The sequence below is a fragment of the Silene latifolia genome, chromosome 3 (assembly GCF_048544455.1).
Source record: "Silene latifolia isolate original U9 population chromosome 3, ASM4854445v1, whole genome shotgun sequence".
Classification (NCBI taxonomy): Eukaryota; Viridiplantae; Streptophyta; class Magnoliopsida; order Caryophyllales; family Caryophyllaceae; genus Silene; species Silene latifolia.
In genome coordinates this window covers 9,767,365-9,788,973 of record NC_133528.1, presented here as the reverse complement: position 1 = coordinate 9,788,973, position 21,609 = coordinate 9,767,365, and the positions used below count along the sequence as shown (strand labels likewise).

Below are 21,609 nucleotides of genomic sequence, written 5' to 3'. Positions count from 1 at the left end.
AACACCACCATTCCAGCATTCCGGAGTACAAAGAATGCGAATGTATAAATGATGCTTGTATTGTGCAAAGATCTTCCAACAAAAACAAATACAATGAAGGAAAAGAATATACAATTTCTACATTTTAGTACAGCAAACTTGTTGCTTTAACCATTATTCATCACATGATCCAACAATATTCCTTCCTTTTACAAAATTCCCCTTTCTTCTTGACTTGGGTAATCACAACACTTGGTTAATCAAACAAATTATCCTTTTCTTCTTGATGAATTTATCCCATCAACTTTCTCATTCTCTATAAGAAAAATACCCTTCCAACTTCACTCAGAACCTTCATCTTGCGAAATCGTCTCGACTTTCCCTTAGACATAAATCGACATGAGTTCCATTATAAAAATTATTCAGCATTTCGATGCACTAATCGGGTTAGCCTCCTTATCTTCTGTTTATAATTCAGCTGCCTAGAAATTTTTGGACAAATTCTCATTTGTGACACGTCAGGAGCTTGTGACGTCTCACAACCGATTAGTTAATGCTAAACGGAGGAGGTGGTTGTGAGATGTCACAAGTTACTTTTCGTCACAAGCTAGAATAGTTGAAAATTTTGTTGTCCAGAATTTAGGCTAACGATGTTTTTGTTCTGACTGTCAAATAAGCAGGCCAGGAGTAATGCTCCTGTATCCTCTGTAAGTAACACAGTTCGTTTATCTTCCATTAACATATAAACATCAAAAACGATAAGATATCTTAACAAAGTTGATATATTTTCAACAGGTACGCATCAATGAGAGCAATCGAGAGCCCTTCGACACTGGATGATCAGCAGTGGTTAACATATTGGGTTCTTTACTCATTGACAACTCTATTTGAGCTCTCTTGTTGGGGAATCCTTGAATGGTATATTCATCTTACGATTCTGTACTGTTCGACTAACGTAAACTGTGTAAAACATGTCCCGTCTTAAATTCTTAATGCAAAACCGTCACAAAAGAAGAAAGATCATTACTTAGCTTTCGTAAATATGTTGGTTTCAGGCTTCCTTTCTGGCCGTATGTGAAGCTATTGTTCTGCATGTGGTTGGTGTTACCAATCTTCAATGGAGCAGCATACATCTACGAGAATGTCGTGCGTAAGTACGTCAAGATTGGATGGCTAGTCGATCCTGTTTCCGGCTACCCAGATGGCCAGCGAAAAGTACTGCAAATGATGTCTCTTGATGCTAGGAAATCTGTTGAGCGTTACATTGAGAAATATGGACCTGATGCATTTGAGCGTGTTGTTAGAGCTGTAAGATTCAAACTTCGTTTCGCAAATATTAACTAGTTTAACTCACAAAATTCATAAAATAACTCTCTTCAAAAAAAAGTCCTAAAATAACGAAAAGGTGATAAAACAACTGAGATAAACACGGACTGGCTCGAAACTCTACAGCAAAAAAACTGCAAAGTTTCTTATGGTAATTTTGTTTGTATGGATTTTTGTTACAAAAATAAGATTTCTGCTTCAAATTGTTACAGGCTGAAAAAGAGGCGAAGAAGACGTACTGAGGATGCACAACAGCACAAGAGATACATTTTTTCTCGCCATAATTAGTTCTGTTTAATGTAATCTCAATTTCGATAGCTGATTATTCTTGTATATTTTGTACAGTATATGATTAAACGTTGCAACATTGTTTGTTTGAACAAAATAAACATGAAAGTATTAAGAATTGCATTGACTGAAACAAAAGATCGTTTAGAAAGTATTACGCCTTTGTCGAATTGGATCATTGAAAAACAAGTTGGGTCAAATTAAAGACGATTGTAGAATAACACGTGATATAAAACCATTAACTGAGACCGATGTCTGCATAAACGGGAACAAAAATTTCATCAACAAAGTTCTGAACTAGATTAAATTAAATGCAACCAAGTTTCTGATCTCGAAGAGCAGAATGTTAATTAAGAAAGGTGGCACCACATAAACTTGGACTGCACAGGAACCATACCAACCCGGGATGAAGGATGACCTTTTATGAAGTAGAGGTTTTTGGCGTAGGCGAGAAGAGTTGAACTTTCACTTGATCAGCTCGAGGCCTCCAGAGACCTACTCTGTATTTTTGGGCATACTTCAGAATCAGCTTCCGCTGTGAAGCATACAACACATGGTTACAGAAGAACACAATAAAAATCTTGTAATAAAAGAATAAAGAATTTACTACAGGAAGCAACCAACGAGAAACTCCTTATCTAATTACATGAGTTGATAAATAGAATATCAAAAGTAAACAGAATTTGAAACCGGGTTTAGATGCCAAGCTCACTCTTAGGGTGTGTTTGGATAGCAAAAGTGGAGGGAAAGGGAGGGGAGGGGGAAGGAGGGAAGGGAAAGGGAGGGGAGGGAAGGGGAGGGGGAATGGGATGTGGTTGTTTGGATACAATTTCCCTCCAAATCTTGTCTATTGTGAAGAGATTTTGATTAGGTTTGGAGGAGGGGAATTGGATCCCTCCAAATCTCTTCCCCTCCATTTTCCTCCACCCTCATTTGCTATCCAAACAAGGGATTTTAAATCCCCTACTCTCCCTCCCTTTCTTTTCTCTTCAAATCCCTCAATCCAAACACACCCTTAAGGGAGTATCAAGAGAAATTCGGTGGTGACTGGTGACAAATAAAGCAAAAATGATGTTAAATGCTCACATGTTTGCAAGGAATTTCAAGTTTCTTGAGCTAAGGGTTCGTTTGGATTGAAGGAATTAGAGAGAAGGGGAGGGGAGGGAAAGGGAGGGATTTAATTTCCTTTGTTTTGATAAAAAATATGGGAGAAAGGAAATGGAAGGGGAGAGAAATGAGAGGACTTATTTTCCCTCCTTTAGAACAAACTATAATCTTTCCAATGGTGGCAAGATTTGGAAAGAAAACATTATTTGGACTCTAATTATACCACCAACATCCTTCAATCCTCCATCCATTCTTCATCTCCCTCCTTCCTCCCCTTCCATTTCCCTTCATAATTTTTGTTATCCAAACACCCACATCTCATTTGCCCTCCCCTTCTCTCCCCTCCCTTCACCTCCCCTCACTCCCCCTTCCCTCCCCTTCCTTCCTAAAATTGTATCCAAACGGACCCTTAAGGGTGTGTTTGGATAGCAAAAGTGGAGGGAAAGGGAGGGCAGGGAAAGGAGGGAAGGGAAAGGGAGGGAAGGCAAATGGGATGTGAGTGTTTGGATACAATTTCCCTCCAAATCTTGCCTATTGTGGAGAGATTTTAATTTGCCTTGGAGGAGGGAAAATTGATCTCTCCAAATCCTTCCCCTCCATTTCCCTCCACACTTATTTGCTATCCAAACAAGGTATTTTGAATCACCTGCTCTCCCTCCCTTTCTTTTCCCTCCAAATCTCTCAATCCAAACACACCAAGTGTGCAAACGATTGGCAACTTTTGAAGGTCTCCAAATTCTGACTCGAGCTTTTCCACATGAGCCTCGACTCCATTCGCAATCCCTCTCAAAAACTCTGGTATCCCCACCTTCACTGTTACATTGAACACGAATCAGCTACTCATCTCACATTTTGAAGCAACGATACAAGAGATAATACTTTGCATCCTTAATCGCCTTACATTTATCACACATAGATTTTTCCCCTCAAGAACATGTTGAACACTGTCATACATATTACTCCAAAATTGATACAGTATCATCAAAACCCTAAAACCGAACAACAGCAATGAACTAGCTAATTGAGGTTAAATTGTATACTCATAACAACTACGGGAACATCCTATTCATTTTGGGAGACGGAAGAATCATACTGATCCACATTTGTCGAATTTATAGAACAAATCATATGCCAATCAATGCCAAACATAATTCTAACTAGGTCTTCCCTCACTGTCGATTCGATAAAATATGGCAAATCCCCGATTTCTCATAATGCACGAGGAATGTTTAAACATTGCTTTCGTGAAGTCAATAAAGTCACACACTATCGCTTCCCATGAACATTTCTGTCCAATATTTCGGGATGGTTTGCAGGGACGAGATAGGTTGGTTCTACTCAAGCGATCAATCTAGTTTTCTTTCCTCGTACAAAAATCGATATCAATATGGGAAATGGCAGATATTTGATAGCAAATTGATATCCACTCTACAATCCTAAGCCCATATAAATTAAACCCTGATCAAACATAATGCAATACATTTCTAGGTTTCACTCTACTACAACATTACCCCGGTAGGAGGATCAAATGTACGCAGCCTTACGCCCTTACCCGTGTATTAACAACACAAAGAGACCGTTTCCTAATGAATTTGGGTATTACTCTAACCAATAAAGATCTCAACTTTACATAAATAAATAAATAAAAACTATGAACCCGTCAACAAATTTGCAACATTCAGAAAAAGGTGAGGGATTTGAAAAGATACCTAAATAAGGAGAAGAAGTAGAGAAGAATCTAGAAGAAACAGGAAGAAACACTGGGGATTGCATTGTTGTTGAAGTTAGAGTGTTTGTTCTTGTGATTTGTCTCCATATTGACAGCATACTCATGTTTTGTGTTGTTATTTTGAGTGATTTTGCAAACACAATGTTTGCACACGGTTTAGTTCGTTCACTGCCACTCTCAAATCTCAATGTTGATTTCTCTGTTGATTGTTGGAGCACACATACACTATTCTTTTGGACTTAAACTCACTTAATTTCAGTTCACTTCAAATTTTATAACTTCAGTTCAGTTCAGATCCTATAAATTCAGTTCAGATCCAATAAGTTCAGTTCAGTTCAGTTCAGTAAGTTCAGTTTAGATCCTATAAATTCAGTTCAGTTCAGATCCTATAAGTTCCGTTCAAAAAATTAAGATCCTATAAATTTAGTTCAAAAAAGCTATATACGGAGTATTATTTTTAAAGACCGATACAAAAACATTTGACAATAATTATCGATACATACATTATTATTTAAAAAAAAAAAATCACTCCTCTCATTAATAATTTCAGCATCACAATAGATTTGGGCATGTTTGATAAAAAGCGGAATAAGGCCATGTATTAGGTACGAAACAACATAGTCAAAAACATTTGGCGAGGCAATGGATCCGTTGTTGAGAGTGATAGTGAAAATGAAAGTGATGAGAATTATGTTAATATGGAAATAAATGGTTAGAAAAAAAAAGATATAATATGTGATTTATTTGTTATCGTAATGCAATCGTAGTATAATATATGAACAAATCAATGCATACAAAGCGGAAAAATGTTATTATTTTACCTTATGTTTTAGACTACGGGAGGACTTACCGTAGTGTGCTTGGGTATCGTCTGGGTGTTCCGTTATTCACGGTATCTACGCTCTGTCCTGCTTGCTCTCGGGTTTTTGCTGAGGATGTTTTTGGGGACGACGCTGTTTCTTGTACTGGTACTGTGGGCGTTAAACATCGGCATAACCTCGTTCGGGACACTTTTTTCGACATCTGTTATAGATCTGGTATTATTGCGGGAAACGGGGTTGATATCAGTTTGGTTGATGGACATGGTGGCTCTCTTCGTCCTGCGTATTTGTTACTTTATTCTTGGGACAGGGGGCGTGATGTGTGCGTTGACTTGACAGGTTCTTCTCCTTTGACTCAGACTGGAATGACAGATTTTGTGCCTGGCCGGGTTGTCGCTGATGCTGCTCGCGAAAGTGTGCTAAGTATGGGGATTTGTGCGCGGGAGCCGGTTATGGTTTCCTTCCTTTCTCTTTCTCTTCACTTGGGGGAGCTGGGTTCGGATGCTGTTGTCTTGTTCAAGCGGATCCAGAAATTCTCGGTATCTCAGGATTCGGGGGCTCGAGTGGCCGCTTACATTTTTACTAGACTTAGCTTTGCTGTTGCTAAGGGTGTGGGAGCCCAGATTGTCTATCGGCTCCCCACCAATTTCATGTAAACTTTTATTTTTCTTTTAATGAAAGTTGCGCACATCCTTCTTAAAAAATAAAAATAAATAAAATAACAATAATAATAGTAATAATAATAGTTAAGTTAAATAAAATAAAATTAAGTTCAGTTCGGCTCCTATAAGTTTAGTTCAGAAAAGTTTAGATCTTATAAATTCCGTTCAGTTCAGATCCTATAAGTTCAGTTCAGATCCTATAAGTTCAGTTCAGTTCAGATCTTATAAGTTCAGATCAATTTAGATCCTATAAGTTCAGTTCAGTTCAGATCAGATTCGTTTCAGTCCAAAAGAACAGGGCCACAGTACTATAGTAGTTGTCTCAATTTATTAGGTTTAGTTTAGTGGATGTCAATTAATTTAGTTGGTTAGTTTCCAAAGTTGTGAGAGATATACTTATAATTTATGTTTAAATCTCATCAGCATTAAAATCGTCATCACACTTTTGCACATCCTTTTAAACCCAAAAAAATTAGGTTTGGTTTAAAATTTTTGTTTATTTCTCGAAGAAAAAAAATAGTTTAGAACGTGTGCTCGTGTCTCATAGGTAAACATCACCAACGTTGCGTGCTAGCATGGCCAGTATACCATATCGGTCTCACATTCTTCCAACCTGTTAACCAAAATGGTCTGGCATCGCCCAACCCACCTCATACCTAGTGCAGGGCTTGAGCGACGCTTTCACATCGAAGCATGCGCGACCCATGTAGAAAGTAAAATTAAAAATAAAAATGACTATATGAGTTGGGCTCATGCCAGACTTAAGAAAACCCTGACTCAACACAACCAAACCAGCCTTTCCCTAGTGCCGTCCCCGGGCCCTTGAATCTAAGCCCCACCTCCCCAGTGGGCACATTTATTAATAAAGTCGTAGGCAATTACACACGGGTCACTTATTGTTACTAAGGCGTTTAGATAAATGTTTTACTTCATTTAGGGTCCTTTCGGTCCAAAAGTCGCAACCATACATATACTGGACCGAGCTCAGGTCCCCCGTATAAAGCCTAACCCGCTTATGCCCAAACAAAAACATATTGGGCTAAGATAAGGGTCAATTAGCCCCGCACGACCCTTCCCATGAGAAAGACTAGTTCAAGGTCTCAGTTTATGGGCTCTGCTTGCCCCGTTACCATGTCTACCCATGATATTAATTTGTGATCGGCTTACTCTAGAATCGTATGAAAGGGGAATGAATTTTGGAGCTTTAGGGGTAGTCCTGTCTCTTGGAAAAGTCATTTAATTAGGCTTATTTTTCCCAGTTAAGCTAGCCGGCTTAGTTTAGCGTGTCGTATCGTGCTAAAGCTTCATTTGGCACGACATTTCAAGTAGATTATTTGACCAAAGTAGCTTATTTGACCAAAATTTCAGCTACCTGATTTTTTTGGAAGTGTTTGGCAAGTAGCTTATTTAATCAAATAAGCTACCTGAAATGAAATGTTGTCTAGAGTAATATTTGAGATTTCAGGTACCTAAAATAAATTATCTTCCATTTTGACCCTTTTAATCTATAATATTAAATAATTATCATATACTTTTACGTCATTTTACCAAAAATCAGATACTTTTTCAGTTAGTTTGCCAAACATTTTTTACATAATTAGTTACATTATCAGTTCCTAATTTCAGTTACCTTTTTAGGTTAAGTTAGCTTTTCAATTAGCTTTTCTAGGTTTCAAATTTCAACTGACTTTTCAGCTACTTTTACCAAACAAATCCTACAACTGTAGAAAGGAACCTGCAGCACCCATATTCATTATGTCGGTCCTATTGGTCGATCCGAGGGTGTAATCTCCCTTGCTAACTGAAATAGGTTATTCAGCAAACTGAACAATGTGATTGATAAACTCAGATGACTAGTGTTTAAAGTGATTAAAGTAATAATCATATTATTAACAAAGTGTATTTTCATTGATAGTTCGTGTTAACACTAACCGTTAAACATGCTACTTGTGAATTTGTTGTGGGATATAAACTTCTTTACAAGGTTTTTAAAATGTGCACAAGTAGGTCAAGTACCGAACATGTCAAACTTTCACGAGTGACCACTTTTAGTCCAAGTTTTGAAAATGGGTGTTATAACATGTATCCCAAACAAATTTCGGGTATCTAAATAGGTACCAACGTTCCTATATTACACTCTCTGGATTAGTAATCCACAACGAGTTTAATGACATCACTCTCTAAATACACAAAACCAATTAAACTTTGTCGTATACTCGTATCCACCCATACAATAATTTTAACCTTAGAATTTGGGAGATCACGACTAACCAAATTACAAACTCTTATTAAAAACGGTTGAAAGCGTAAAACGGATCTAAAATAACACATTATCAAATTAATTAAACATTATTTTAACATGTTTAAAAACCCGTTTTATACTACAACATCGCAATGCTATTAAAGGAGATGTACTCAACTACTAGTCCAAAGTAGGCCCCAACGAATAACCCAACAAAAACACTAACTCCATAAATTAGTTCTGTCCACCCAAAAATCACACTCCATGACATAAACCGTCTAAAAACAGACCCCCAAATTTTACCAAAAACTCAACTTCCATAACCCTAATTTCACAACCCAAACCCCAATTTAATCAAACTCATATTTATATTTCAATTTAAATAATCACAACAATCCCACTTTCCCTAATCACCTCCTCAACTTCCTTAACCTTCCCAACCTCTCGCAAAATCCCTCTTTCTACAACTTTTTCTCTGCGTCAATTCGTCGAACACCTGGTGTGCAACCCTAATTCTCATAGAAAGAAGCATATATTCAACAATGTCGCTTCGACCCAATTCACGAACTGAGGTGAGGAAGAAGTCGTACAAAATTGGGGTTGATGCTGATGAAGCTCGTCGTCGTAGAGAGGATAATTTGGTTGAGATCAGGAAGAGTAAGAGGGAAGATAATCTTCTTAAAAAACGTAGAGAGGGTATGAATTCAATGATTCTACCTCAACAATCCCTTAATGATCTTCCTCAAAATATTGATAAGAAGGTATAATTTTGTATGAATTTGTTTTGTTGTAGTTATTATATTGTGTTTGTACTTAAAAAGCTTAAAGCTTGGATCTTTTTGTTTGTTTTTAGTTTAATTTTGTGTGTTTTAGTTAATTTGTGATTTGAAGTTATCTGGGTTTTAGTTTGATTTGTAGATTTGTTTGATATTGGTGGGAATTGTGGGTTTGATGATTGTAATTTATGAAGTTTGAGGGGGTGATTGATGTTAGATAGGGGTATTTGATTTGATGGGGTTTTAAGTGAGGTTAAGTGATAAGAGAAGAGAGTGAGTAGGAATCTGAGAATCGGGTTCGATTTCGCTGTGTATTTTTTTTTGGGCTTGAAAGTCATGGCTAGATTTGTTTGATTTTGGATTGGAATTATGGGTTTGGAGTGAGTGTGTTTATGCAGTTCGAGAGGATAATTGATATGTTAGATAGGAGTTTAGATTTGATGGGGTTTGAAGTTTGATTAGGTGATAAGCGAAGTGAGTGTGAATAGGAATCTGAGAGTCGAGTTCGAGTTCGCTGTGTTTTTTTTTTCCGGCTTGAAAGTAATGGCTAGATTTGTTTGATTGTGGATGGGAATTATGGGTTTGATGAGTGTGTTAATGAAGTTTGTGGGGGTAATTGATATTAGATAGAACTATTAGATTTGATGGGGGTTTGAAGTGTGATTAGAGAAGAGAGTAAGTAGGAAACTGAGAATCGGGTTCAATTTTGCTGTGTTTTTTTCTTTTTTTTGTTTTGTTTGGGCATTGAAAGTTTTTTGCACGTATTGCTTAACCAAGGGGATGAGTGGTGATGCCCATATACCAATCTATGTAGTTCAGAAAATCTTGTCAAAGATTGTGTGAGATGGAATGATATCATGTATGGAGTACTTTTTTGCTCTGCAATCTGGTTAAGGTTGATGATAATCATTTGGATCCAAGGAGATTTTTTATGCTTACTTTTCCATGTATCTATTGTTTTCATGTAATTTTCCATAAAGCTGAAGGATATATTCTATGATGTCTTTGGAAGACTTTACATCATTTTAAGAGTAGTCGGTGATGGTTTTAAAGCATGGTTCATGTAATCATGTTAGCGGACCTTAACTCAACTTGAGATTAAGGGTCTTTTGTGGTGGTGGTGGTTGATGATGATACTCACTAGAAATTAGCAACATGTGGACTGTGGGATTAAGTTACTTTTGTGTATTCATTTAGTATTATCTTCCTCTTTCTTTAACAGTTGGAAAGCATTCCTGTCATGGTTCAAGGAGTAGCATCTGCTGATCCGGCTCTTCAATTGGAGGCGACCACTCAGTTTAGAAAGCTCTTATCTATTGGTATATTTGAACACAACTCTTGGCTCGCTTTCGTGACTTTTGAGTACTCATATTTCTGACAGTTGTTTGATTTTGTGCTTAGAACGCTGTCCTCCGATTGATGAGGTTATTAAAGCTGGTGTCGTCCCAAGGTTTGTAGAATTCTTGGACAGACATGATCTACCTCAGCTTCAGGTATGTGATTCTTGTCAAGTCAATAGTGTGATTATGTTGCGGTTTAGATTTGCTACTTGTTAGCAGATATTTCATTTCATGGTATTATGCAGTTTGAGGCTGCATGGGCGTTGACCAATGTGGCATCTGGGACTTCAGAGCACACGAGGGTAGTGATTGACTATGGTGCTGTCCCAAAGTTTATTCAGCTCCTTGCATCTGCTAGCGACGATGTCAGGGAGCAGGTAATTGTCTTTGGCCTTACTTCCTTGTTTTTCAGTTATCTTGGCTCTTGGGGACTTCTATTTTCAATTTCCAGATCTTTTGTTGTTGTTGAATAATGTTTCTGCATCCTGTTATATGTATCTAGTTGTCAAAGTCGTCCGCTCTTCATTTCTGATTGCCTTTAAATTATCAACCTCTCTTGCTCAATGTTTTTGTGAGGTTGACTACCTATTGTGAATTTGTTCGTTGTTTACGAAATTGTTTTGGCCAAATACTCCTGCCTCCCTCCACAAGTATCATGCTTTATTGGATTTTCATATACTGGTAATATTATGTATAACTATTGGACCCTATTACTTCTTCTGCAGGCAGTGTGGGCTTTGGGTAATGTTGCTGGTGACTCTCCAACCTGCAGGGATCTTGTACTGAGTCAAGGTGCACTGGTTCCCTTGTTGTCCCAGTTGAATGAAAACTCAAAACTGTCGATGCTAAGAAACGCTACATGGACTTTGTCCAACTTTTGTCGTGGAAAGCCACCGGCACCATTTGAACAGGTTTTCTTGACTAGAACACAGTAGTTGCAAAAAGACAACATTATAGCTAGGAATTTAGGATACTAAATAAGTTTTGCTTATACTTTCTCAGGTTAAACCAGCGTTGCCAGTGCTACGGCACCTTATCCATCTAAATGATGAAGAAGTTTTGACAGATGCCTGCTGGGCCCTTTCATATCTGTCAGATGGTCCTAATGACAAAATTCAGGCCGTTATTGAAGCTGGAGTATGCCCACGGCTCATTTCACTCCTAACGTATGTTCTTATATTTATTTGCTATTTTCTTGTACAAAACATGCTGTTGAATGCTCTTACGTCTTGGGGATGCGTTGTTTGTATTTCTAGCATATATTTTGTTCTCTATTAACTTCTAATTTGTTTTGGACCAGTCATTCATCACCTACAGTCCTCATCCCCGCTCTCCGAACAGTGGGGAATATTGTCACTGGAGATGATTCCCAGACTCAGGTACTTTCTTGACCATGTTTTTTATTGGTTGATTTTGTATGTATTCCCTATATTGATATATACCATGGCTCAGACTTCAAAATACCATTCCATTATTGTTGAGTGAATCTGTGTCGAGGCGTTGTGATGAGGTGGGGGTGTGCCTAGGCTTCTCAGTAATTGAATGAATGGAACAGTCAATATGTTTGTGTAATTTGGGACGGTTGCAAAAAGGAGAAAAATAAATGGGATATAAGGGTTCAATGTTCAGCCTGAGTGGCTTGTTAGTTTAAGAAGCAACAGCTAATGTTAATGAAGCGTATCTCACAAATTCTGTTTTTTTTTTTTTTTTTTTCCGTTTCCAATTTCTGTTACTGGATCTCACAAATTCTTTCGACTTGTGTCAGTTTGTATTAGACAACAATGTGCTTCCTTGCCTTTACCAACTTCTTATTCAAAATCATAAGAAGAGCATCAAGAAGGAAGCGTGCTGGACAATATCCAATATAACTGCTGGGAATAAGGCCCAAATTCAGGTACTAGGCTTCTGTGGTTTTTTTTAAAATCAAATTCTGTCTGAACTCTGAAGCCCTTTTTTTTTTTTTTTTTTTTTTTTTTTTGTGATATCGTAATTGGTTGTAGTTTTTGTTCTCTATCTCCCAATTCTAGTGATACCTAACTTGGGGCAAACGATGTTGATTTTGCTTGCACATTTAAATATCCATGCTTTTGTCAATCAGGCTGTTATTGAGGCGGGCATTGTGAACCCTCTTGTTCAACTACTACAACATGCAGAGTTTGACATTAAGAAGGAGGCTGCATGGGCCATTTCAAATGCCACATCGGGTGGATCCCCTGATCAGATAAGGTATGATTTCTGTTCCCCCCTTTTGTCTATGTTGGCATCTAAATGATGGATGTGTTTTTATATTTTATGAGTTCTAACCACTTGAAGAAAGTTTCTAAATTACCTTTCATTGAACTATAGAAGCCAGTTTGCGTAGTTATAGCATACTAAGCGTTTAGGTGAGGATTGCGGCTGATTGGGTACTTGGGTGAACGCGATGTATGAAATTGCCGTTTTCATCCCATGTACAATAAAAGTCAATAACCCTTAAAAAGTATATTACGAAAATAAGTGTTGGCAAAATCAAACGTGACATGACATTGTAAATGTATGTTATACACGGAGATATTAATGGTCAAAGTAGGCCATTAAAGTCAAAAGAGACTTCATAAATCGGATGGAGGTAGTATTTACTCTTTTATTAATTTGGGACAACTCTAAAATGGAGAAAGCGGTATCTTTTTGATATGGAGAAAGGATACCCTACTCTTGGATTTGATGTTTGATTCATTGTGGTTTTGTTATTCCACAGCATTTAGCTGTTTACTTTTCAATTTTGTAGTTTCTCACATTGCTCCACAACTTTATGGTTGCAGGTTCCTGGTCGGTCAGGGTTGTATTAAGCCACTTTGTGATCTTTTAATTTGCCCAGATCCACGAATAGTAACAGTTTGCCTTGAGGGGCTTGAGAACATCCTGAAAGTGGGAGAGGCGGACAAAGAGTTGGGAATGAACGGTGAAGTGAATGTATATTCTCAAATGATTGACGAATGTGAAGGATTGGATAAGATCGAGAATCTTCAATCTCATGACAATAATGAAATATATGAAAAGGCTGTCAAAGTCTTGGAAAAATACTGGGCTGAGGAAGACGAGGAGCAGACTCTTCAAGATGGTGGCAATATGGACCAGCAAGGGTTTAACTTCGGAGCTGCTCAAGCCAACGTTCCAGCCGGTGGTTTCAAGTTTGGCTGAAGTGGGGTACTTGGTCATGTTAGTTCTGGGGAGGTTGTGTTTCCACCTGGAGGTTACAACTGGGTCAGTCAAGTCGGTGTCGTGTCGGGTCAAGGTGGGTCATCGAGTTCAGGTTTTTTCGGGTCAAAATGCTCTTTTGGTGGAGTCGGGTCTGGTTCGATAATTACCGGTTGAGTCGAGTCGGGGTTGGTATGGATTGAGATCGACTCTGGTCATCAGTTCATTACCGGTTGGTCCAGTGTCAGGTCAAGGTGAATCATGAAGTTCGGGTTGTCGGGTCAAAATGCTCATGGGCAGAGTCGGGTCAAAATGCTATTGGGCAGAGTTGGGTCTGGTTTGATCACTAGTGGGTTGGGCCAATATATTTTTTGTGTCGAGTCGTGGTTGGTTTGAGGTGATATCGAGTCTGGTGATTACGAGCCTCTTCATCGGTTCATTTCAAGTTAGTGTTTATAAGGTAAATGTAAAGTTATCATATTTGGGTCATTCTTAAGCTAGTTATGTCAAGTCATCAATCGGGTCTAGACATTATTAAGTCACAGGTTCACTCGGATCGGTTATAATTTTGGGTTGCATCTGTTATGGTTTGATGGGGTTTGTGTTGGGTCAGTTTCCCTCACAATTTTTTTGGATCTCATCAGTTCGGCTTTAAGCACCACACAAAACCAAACAATCAAACTGAATTTTGGAAGTCGTCTTCAATTTAGTTATATTTGAGCCAGTGTTGTGGTCTGGCCTAGTGTTTCTGCTTCTCACAGGAAAATTGGAGTTGCACCCGGTATTTGTATTTAGCTACACAATCAAAGTCGTAAGTTTTTCACTGCTGTCAGCATCCTGAGATCTTTGCAGATTGTATGTAGTTCAGGTTGGACTTTGCAGCTAAGGAGTAATTATTCACTCTTCCTGTTTTTTCATTTTACAATGGATTTTGTGTAGTTTATTCGTCCGTTACAAATATAAATATCACACAGTATATGGTACTACTTCCTATCTCATTTTGCAACTTGTCCAATTTTGTAACTTGTGCACTTGTTCCTGCTACACCAGTACCAGGGTCAGAAAAAAAAAGGCATAGAATTGGAAATGGCAATTTTCTGCACTTTGGTCGACGACTCGTGTTTTAAGTTTGTCATGTTGCATTCGATAAATTCGACCTATATCCATTGCGTCCGATTTTCCAAATGAATTTGGATTGACAATCTGAAAACTTAAGTCCAAAGCTGAAGGAAAATTAGAACCTGCGGCACCTCAGTCTTACTTGACTCGTTCTAAATTCTCTTCGTGTGATATAACTTCGATAAATTCTAGACCAAAAAGAATTTTTCGCTATTTCTATGTTGTAGTGTAGTACCAATTCTCCTTGTGTCAATCTTATCAACGAAGATCAACGGTAAGCAACAATCTGAAATTCATAGTCAAACATGTCAAGAATTGATCACAGAATGGACGGTTAAGCTGGAGCATACCTCCAGAGAGTCAAATAGGGTTGAGGAATTAATCCGAATACTTTACTTACGCATTTAGATTAACCTTTTAATGAACTACTTCGGGGGAAAAAAAAAAAAAAGCAAATGGCCTACATCACCTGAAGAACAATCGCCACCCACAATTAACAATTTCGCCGAAATCGAAACCCTAATCGCCGGCCGCCGCAACAAACACCACTAATACCACCTCCGAAACTAGAAAAAATGTCAGAAATCATGGAAAATTCACAAGAAAAACAAGGGATTCTATTATACTATAAGTACACATCTCCTCCAATCAACGACCTCGACGAACTCGCCGCGTTCTACGAGTCAAATTGTACCTCACTCAGTCTACTTGGCCGAGTTCGACTCGCTCCTCAAGGTGTCAATGTAACCATTGGAGGTGACCTCTGCAAGCTCGAACAACATATCGACGCCGTTTTACGACAATACGACGCCGTTTTTCGAGGTACGGATTTTAAGCTTGCTTCGTGTGATGAGCCTGTGGATATGGAGGTTGCGAAGGAGTGCGGATTTACGTCGTTGAGTGTTCGGATTGTTAAGGAGTTGGTTACGCTTAGTGCGAATGACGTGGTGAAGACTCCGTCGATTTCTTGTGCTGGAAGACATCTTTCTGCTGTTGAATTTCATGATGCTCTTAAGACTGCTGGTATTTTGTTTACTTGAAGTTTGAGCTTTGCTGATTGATCATTTTTTTATGTGTGTAATGATGTAATGTGTGTAATGATGTTCTCTATGCTACTCTGACTCGGCTGCAAGTGTTGGATACGGATATTTTGTGCGAATTTTTTTATGTTTATGTTCTAGAATGAAGTGGTGGAGTGTCGTGTTGTGTTGGAGTGTGAAGAGTGTCAGACAGGCACAGGCGGCACACAATCAAAGTAAAGTGTCGGAGTAACATAGGATATCGTGTATGCATTTGTTTTGGTGTTTATTGACTGTTTGTTTGATTCTGTGTTATGGATGTGATTCTGTTGTTGAGAAATGATTTTTGATTTGTGAATGTTTGATGTCTTATATCATAAGGAGCTGGTAATTTAGTGACACGAGCTTTGGAGTTTTATTGACTGTTTATTTAGATACCCCGCTAGCGATTTGATCTTTTGTTAAGAAGTGTATTGTGATTAGTGAAACTGTGATGATTTGATTCATATGTCATTGTGTGTGTAGACAGTCGAAAATTCCTGAAAGTTTGGAAAACGTGAATAATTATTCAGTTGATGATATTTCAATTCGGAGCAAACCTAGTTGTAGGAGGATGGGGATGGGATAACTATGTTGTGAAGCTAGCGAAGGTAAAGGAGTGGGGGTTTGCTAGGTGTGACATGAGCTGAAGGACTATGCAGGTTAACGTTGGCAACTAGCTGAAACGGACATTGTAGCCATACACCAAGTTTAGCATCCCTTTGTTATTGCTTTAAGGAGTAGGTGGAAATGTAGTTTTTAGGGGAGAAAGAATTGGGTGCTTTTCTGAGTTAATCTAAAAGTAAAAAACAATGTTACTGTAGGTACTCTAAACGATATTCTCACCTTATAGTCCATTGGGTAGGATACGAAAACACAATGCAATGTCTAAGTGGATAGAACAAGGCGGTTTGCATTTTTCTATGTTGAAAATAGCTAATTATTGATAAAATCCTACACTTCAAACTCCATGAATAACAAGTCACTATAGATGACCATCAGTTCACCAATATCTATCGTTTATTCATTTTGGTTTTTGTTATTCGTGTTCGTTAAAATTGTTAGCTTGTGAGGTCTGCAGGATACTCTGTATATATTAGAGGAAAATAGGAAATCAATCTTTTTTGAGTTTATTACTGTTTTTGTGGAAGTCTGCTGAACTTTATTATGTTTGGAAGGAGAATTGTTGAAGGACGAAGCTCCAGTTGACTTCAATAAGGTTGTTCTTCTTGATGCAAGGAACTTGTACGAGACAAGGATTGGGAAGTTCGAGTCTCCAAATGTTGAAACTTTGGACCCTGCTACAAGGCAGTACAGTGATTTGCCTAGTTGGATAGATAGTAATGCTGAGAAGTTGCGTGGCAATTGTGTCCTCATGTAAGTCTTGAGTTTATTGTTCAACTGCTGATTTTGTGGATTTGTACCCCAGGGACACTTACTGCTGCTATTACATAGTATTATTTTTTTATTTTTATCCGTTGTTAGGTACAAGACAGATTTCTGGTGTTGCTTCTTATATCTGAAGTACACGTTGATTTGTGCTGCAGGTATTGTACTGGAGGAATAAGGTGCGAGATGGCATCTGCGTATATTAGGTCCAAAGGTGCAGGGTTTGAAAATGTATATCAGGTAAGTCGAACATTTGTACAGAAGAGTTGATGATGTATGAAGAAACATGCATGTGCTCTAAATCTATTTTTTAAGTCCAGTTATGAAGGTTGGTGGCTATCCCATCTTTTAACTAATTACTGTTTACCTCCAGTTATATGGCGGAATACAGCGGTACATGGAACAGTTTCCAGATGGTGGCTTTTTCAAGGGAAAAAATTTCGTTTATGATCACCGGTAAGCTGTTCAGAATTAAATCTTGGGGTGTATTTTATTAGCATTCCTCTTAAAGGTTGCTCAGAGATATTATCATCCGAGGCTCCGAGCTAGTTAGCTATATATGACAAATTCAAATTAAGCTGGAAGGTAATGGAGGGGAGAGAAAGCAGAAAACGGATCCATCTATTACCCTCATGGCCTCAATATCCTCCTTGCCCTTCCTTTCTTCCATCATCTCTGCTATTGTGGTCCATCAAGTTGCACTTGTGCTTACATCAAACCAACCACACCTTTTTCGGAACCGAAGTAGATGTTTAAAGTTGCAAGTTGATACTCCCTTCATACCATACCAATGGTAACATTGACTTTTTCACACTTGTCGAAACACGTTTTGCAACGTAAATATCTTTTGTTACACATTATTAAAAATTATAAAAATTTGATATTCTTATAGCATTCATGACGATAAATCAAACAAGATCTCACATGACTATATTTTGTCTTATAGATTAAGAATAATATCGAAAATTCCCTACGACCATGAATAGTGGCAAAACGGTCAATGTTACCATTGGTCTGGTATGAAGGGAGTATTTTTTATGTTTACATTGAGTGCTCAACCTTTTCACCCTTTTCTGGTAGGATTTCAGTCGGGAGTTCAAATGAACGTGTTATTGGTAAATGTCTCCTTTGTAGCCAATCTTTTGATGATTACTCTTCTCGTCGTCGTTGTACCTTTTGCCGGATGCTTGTTTTAGTCTGCAATGACTGTCAGGTGAGTAGTACCTATATCTGTATATCAAACGTCTACGGTCTACGTCTTCTCTGCATATCAAAAATCCATGTATTTAGACAGAATTGCCACTATGACTGGCAAATGAATATGAACAACGCTAGAAACCCAGAAAAATAAAAGTGCAAAAAGATGAGAAGCAATTTGCCCTATTTCATTGACTTGCAGCAATTCCATGCCTTCTGTCCAGGGGTAGAAAAAATGTCACGACATGGTCATATCTACACTGAGAAAGACGTAAGCCAGTTCTCGAACTTTGATCAGCTCAAAAGTTCATCATTCCAGTGAAAGTCAAGGCTCTTTGCAGCTAATAATACTGAAAAATTTGATTTGTGAAGTCCAGTAATCATGTCCTGTGTTGTTCAGTCACAGCTTTGAGTTTTACTGAGTTATTTCTGCATGTTTTTTTAAATGTCTGCTTCTTATATGTGCAGAAGGAGACGGTCCAATATGTATGTGAGTTGTGCCACAAGTATGGAAAAGTTGCCGAGTCCGTTCCAACAGGCAGTGATGACGACTCAGAAGGCAGGCTGATGTGTGATACTGGGATAGTGCATACTGGACGCCCTTGCCTTAGTCCGGGTAAGATTTGCCTTCTCTTTCAGCACTACCTAAATTGCAGAAATAGGTTTACAATTTTACATCCTCTTTGTCTCCTGAATTTTTTTTAGTTGTAATATAAGAATGAGACGAATTACTCTAATTGCTTACACTTTTACTTCCCTTTTTCGTAAAAGGTGTGTTTTAGCTTTGTGTCAACCATATATAACTTCTTTTGTTTACCAGTGAGTCGTGTTTGGGTCGGGTTCCCCCAGGCAAGACCATCTCATATCATATCTGTGTTTGTTTACATGCCAGATTTGTTGATGCCTTTGACAAACTTCAATATCATGATTTTCTCATCTTTCTTTACTGCAGGGCCTTTGAAAAAACTGCGGATTTTGTGCCTTCATGGATTTCGCCAAAACGCCTCCAGTTTCAAGGGAAGAACCTCTTCTTTGGCAAAAAAACTTAAAAGCTTAGCAGAGCTTGTTTTCGTAAATGCTCCACATGAGTTGCCATTTATATACCAGCCTAGCAATATAATTAGCAATTGCGTATCAAGTTCACCTCAATATGACCCTCCGCCAACAAAAACTTGCAACAAAAAGTATGCTTGGTTGGTAGCTCCTGAATTCCTCGGAAAGCAACCAAGCGATTGGGAAAAGATTTCTACACCATTTGACCCACTTCAGTACAAACAGCAAACTGAAGGGTTCGAAGAGTCTCTATCATTCCTGAAATCTGTTTATTCCGAAAAAGGGCCTTTTGACGGGATTTTAGGGTTTTCACAAGGTGCTGCAATGACGGCTCTCCTGTGTGCTCAGAAAGCAAAATGTGACCCGGGTTTAGACTTCCGATTTGTGATTATGTGTTCTGGATTTGCCATCAACTTAGAAGGGAATGGGGAAGGGTCACTTACGTGCCCTTCACTTCACGTTTTTGGAGCAGGAGGCGGTGATAGACAAATATCATCAAACTACAGTAGGGATCTCGCGTCGTATTTTGAAGATGGATGTCGGGTGATCATTGAGCATGATTCTGGCCATATAATCCCTACTAGACCTCCCTATATTGATCAAGTAAAAGAGTTTCTTCGCCGGTTTACATGATATGATCCTTGAAAATGTGCAGTATTACAACTTACGAGATTAGGAACTTAAAGAGTTTTTTTGGCAGCTTTTCATATCTGTATCTGTTAGTCTGTAACTCCATTGCTGCTTATGTAGCTTCACTTGTAGTCGGAGTAACTCTGTTGCTAAGGATTTGTGCGGTTTACTTCCGTCAATTCATTCAAATAGATACTCGCAATTGTTTAACTGGATGTCCTCTTAATTATGTTATATTAACAATGCGACATTTCTAAGCAAGCGTTGGCGCTGAACTGTCTCGGTTCTTTTTTTTGTGTGTATTTTCGATATTGATGAGTTTTGAACTCGGTCTCGGATAAAAATTACTACCTATTAATGACACTATCAGCTACTTCTCATATATGAGATTTGTATCATGTTCCAGGTTAACCAAACCATAAAAATCGAACCGAAATAACTGAAACCGTTTGTTTTTTTAGGTTTGGTTAAATGAACAAAACCGGTTCGGTTAAACGAGGCGGTTTAAATACACCTAAACCGGTTTGGTTGTCGAATGATTTTGAGAGTCCCATAAAGTCGGATGGAGCCCCCAATAATAGGAAACAGCTTAATTTTTGTAGCAAATGGTACTCGAACCTGGGCATTCAGCAAACAATTGAATTTGAAAGGCACCTGGTTATGAAACCTTTTGAACATACTATTAGACGGCTCTAATTCATTATAACAACCAACCTAATTTACCATTAATCATGCTTATTGAAATTAAGTTATATCAAACAATTTTTCGCCGAGATTGTACTATCGTTTACCATTTACGGAGTATCTATCTTCATGTACATTCGTCACCTCGTCAAGTATTCATCCGCAATGTCAACAACTAACTTAAGTGATAAAATTATAAGAGACCAACATTATATAACTCAAATTTAAGTACTTGCTGTAACATTCTGTATTTGTTATGTTTAATTGATGTGTCAAGTGGGTGTTAACCGTGTTAGAAATTCGTGACATCCGTAAGTAGGATATACAATATCCTTTTTAGGTTTGAGTATGGGAGCGAACTTCGGGACGAAGTTCATTTTAAGGGGGGAAGACTGTAATACCCCGTATTTTTATATAATATAATTAATTAAACGGATGTTATTTTATATTAATTATTATACATTTTGTATTACAATTATGTCGGGAAAATAGTTGAGTCGATAATAACATTAAAACTATCGTAAGTTAATTAAGACGGTAAATTTAATGTTATTATCGACTCAACTATTTTCCCGACATAATTGTAATACAAAATGTATAATAATTAATATAAAATAACATCCGTTTAATTAATTATATTATATAAAAATACGGGGTATTACAGTCTTCCCCCCTTAAAATGAACTTCGTCCCGAAGTTCGCTCCCATACTCAAACCTAAAAAGGATATTGTATATCCTACTTACGGATGTCACAAATTTCTAACACGGTTAACACCCACTTGACACATCAATTAAACATAACAAATACAGAATGTTACATTCTGCCCTCCTAAAAATAAACTTCGTCCCGAAGTTTAACTCATCATTATTTAACCAACTAATTAAAATTAATAACTACCTGAGAACACAATTATATAACAACTAAATAATCATCTGAGAACACTGTCACCTTCCATCTAAATTCCGATCTCATACTCAACATAAACTCATTAACCATGGTCGCACTGGACCGTAACCATAACTCCCGTCAT

General features: G+C 37.9%; 4 protein-coding genes across 6 annotated transcripts in view; 3 read left to right on the top strand and 1 right to left on the bottom strand.

Annotated features, from left to right (window-relative positions):
• LOC141647137 (HVA22-like protein f) overlaps positions 1-2,130 on the top strand; it is a 33,294-nt gene extending 31,164 nt beyond the window's left edge. The window contains exons 1-5 of one of the 2 annotated variants that reach the window (XM_074455194.1): positions 15-425; positions 660-686; positions 775-897; positions 1,035-1,287; positions 1,518-2,130. In XM_074455194.1, the coding sequence (XP_074311295.1) occupies positions 379-425; positions 660-686; positions 775-897; positions 1,035-1,287; positions 1,518-1,547 (480 nt within the window). In that variant the 5' untranslated portion in view covers positions 15-378 and the 3' untranslated portion in view covers positions 1,548-2,130. Of the gene's footprint in view, positions 1-14; positions 426-659; positions 687-774; positions 898-1,034; positions 1,288-1,517 lie in introns of those variants that run through there. The other variant, XM_074455193.1, reaches the window with a different exon arrangement.
• LOC141647139 (uncharacterized) lies at positions 686-4,648 on the bottom strand. Its single transcript, XM_074455195.1, has 4 exons — positions 4,410-4,648; positions 3,347-3,513; positions 1,991-2,128; positions 686-1,258 (listed from the first exon to the last, which is right to left on the bottom strand). Exons 1-3 carry the CDS (start codon positions 4,531-4,533, stop codon positions 2,015-2,017), a joined length of 405 nt encoding a protein of 134 aa, XP_074311296.1. The 5' UTR covers positions 4,534-4,648; the 3' UTR covers positions 686-1,258; positions 1,991-2,014.
• A 3,738-nt stretch (positions 4,649-8,386) lies between these two features.
• LOC141647135 (importin subunit alpha-4) lies at positions 8,387-14,460 on the top strand. The gene is made up of 10 exons (XM_074455191.1): positions 8,387-8,915; positions 10,153-10,249; positions 10,332-10,423; positions 10,516-10,647; positions 10,996-11,181; positions 11,273-11,436; positions 11,571-11,649; positions 12,036-12,164; positions 12,369-12,496; positions 13,072-14,460. The coding sequence occupies exons 1-10, from the start codon at positions 8,697-8,699 to the stop codon at positions 13,448-13,450; spliced, it is 1,605 nt and encodes a 534-aa protein (XP_074311292.1). The 5' UTR covers positions 8,387-8,696; the 3' UTR covers positions 13,451-14,460.
• Positions 14,461-15,027: 567 nt separating this feature from the next.
• On the top strand, positions 15,028-20,103 carry LOC141647134 (rhodanese-like domain-containing protein 6). 2 transcript variants are annotated; one of them, XM_074455190.1, is made up of 7 exons: positions 15,028-15,589; positions 16,806-17,001; positions 17,172-17,253; positions 17,387-17,469; positions 18,094-18,226; positions 18,679-18,826; positions 19,163-20,103. In XM_074455190.1, exons 1-7 carry the CDS (start codon positions 15,142-15,144, stop codon positions 19,894-19,896), a joined length of 1,824 nt encoding a protein of 607 aa, XP_074311291.1. In that variant the 5' UTR covers positions 15,028-15,141; the 3' UTR covers positions 19,897-20,103. The 2 variants fall into 2 exon arrangements, with proteins under 2 accessions (XP_074311291.1, XP_074311290.1); XM_074455189.1 differs by having other exon boundaries at positions 16,803-17,001.
• Positions 20,104-21,609: the final 1,506 nt, after the last annotated feature.

Excerpts from the sequence above, each read along its gene's own strand:
- LOC141647135 (XM_074455191.1), top strand. The coding sequence starts at position 8,697 with ATGTCGCTTCGACCCAATTCACGAACTGAGGTGAGGAAGAAGTCGTAC. Across the intron at positions 11,650-12,035 it reads GAGATGATTCCCAGACTCAG|TTTGTATTAGACAACAATGT; the intron begins GTACTTTCTTGA and ends GACTTGTGTCAG. Across the intron at positions 12,497-13,071 it reads GGATCCCCTGATCAGATAAG|GTTCCTGGTCGGTCAGGGTT; the intron begins GTATGATTTCTG and ends TTATGGTTGCAG.
- LOC141647134 (XM_074455189.1), top strand. The coding sequence starts at position 15,142 with ATGTCAGAAATCATGGAAAATTCACAAGAAAAACAAGGGATTCTATTA. Across the intron at positions 15,590-16,802 it reads TGATGCTCTTAAGACTGCTG|GAGAATTGTTGAAGGACGAA; the intron begins GTATTTTGTTTA and ends TATGTTTGGAAG. Across the intron at positions 18,227-18,678 it reads TAGTCTGCAATGACTGTCAG|AAGGAGACGGTCCAATATGT; the intron begins GTGAGTAGTACC and ends TTATATGTGCAG.
- LOC141647139 (XM_074455195.1), bottom strand. The coding sequence starts at position 4,533 with ATGAGTATGCTGTCAATATGGAGACAAATCACAAGAACAAACACTCTA. Across the intron at positions 3,514-4,409 it reads TACTTCTTCTCCTTATTTAG|TGAAGGTGGGGATACCAGAG; the intron begins GTATCTTTTCAA and ends TCAATGTAACAG. Across the intron at positions 2,129-3,346 it reads AAGAAAGGGAGGGAGAGCAG|CGGAAGCTGATTCTGAAGTA; the intron begins GTGATTCAAAAT and ends TATGCTTCACAG.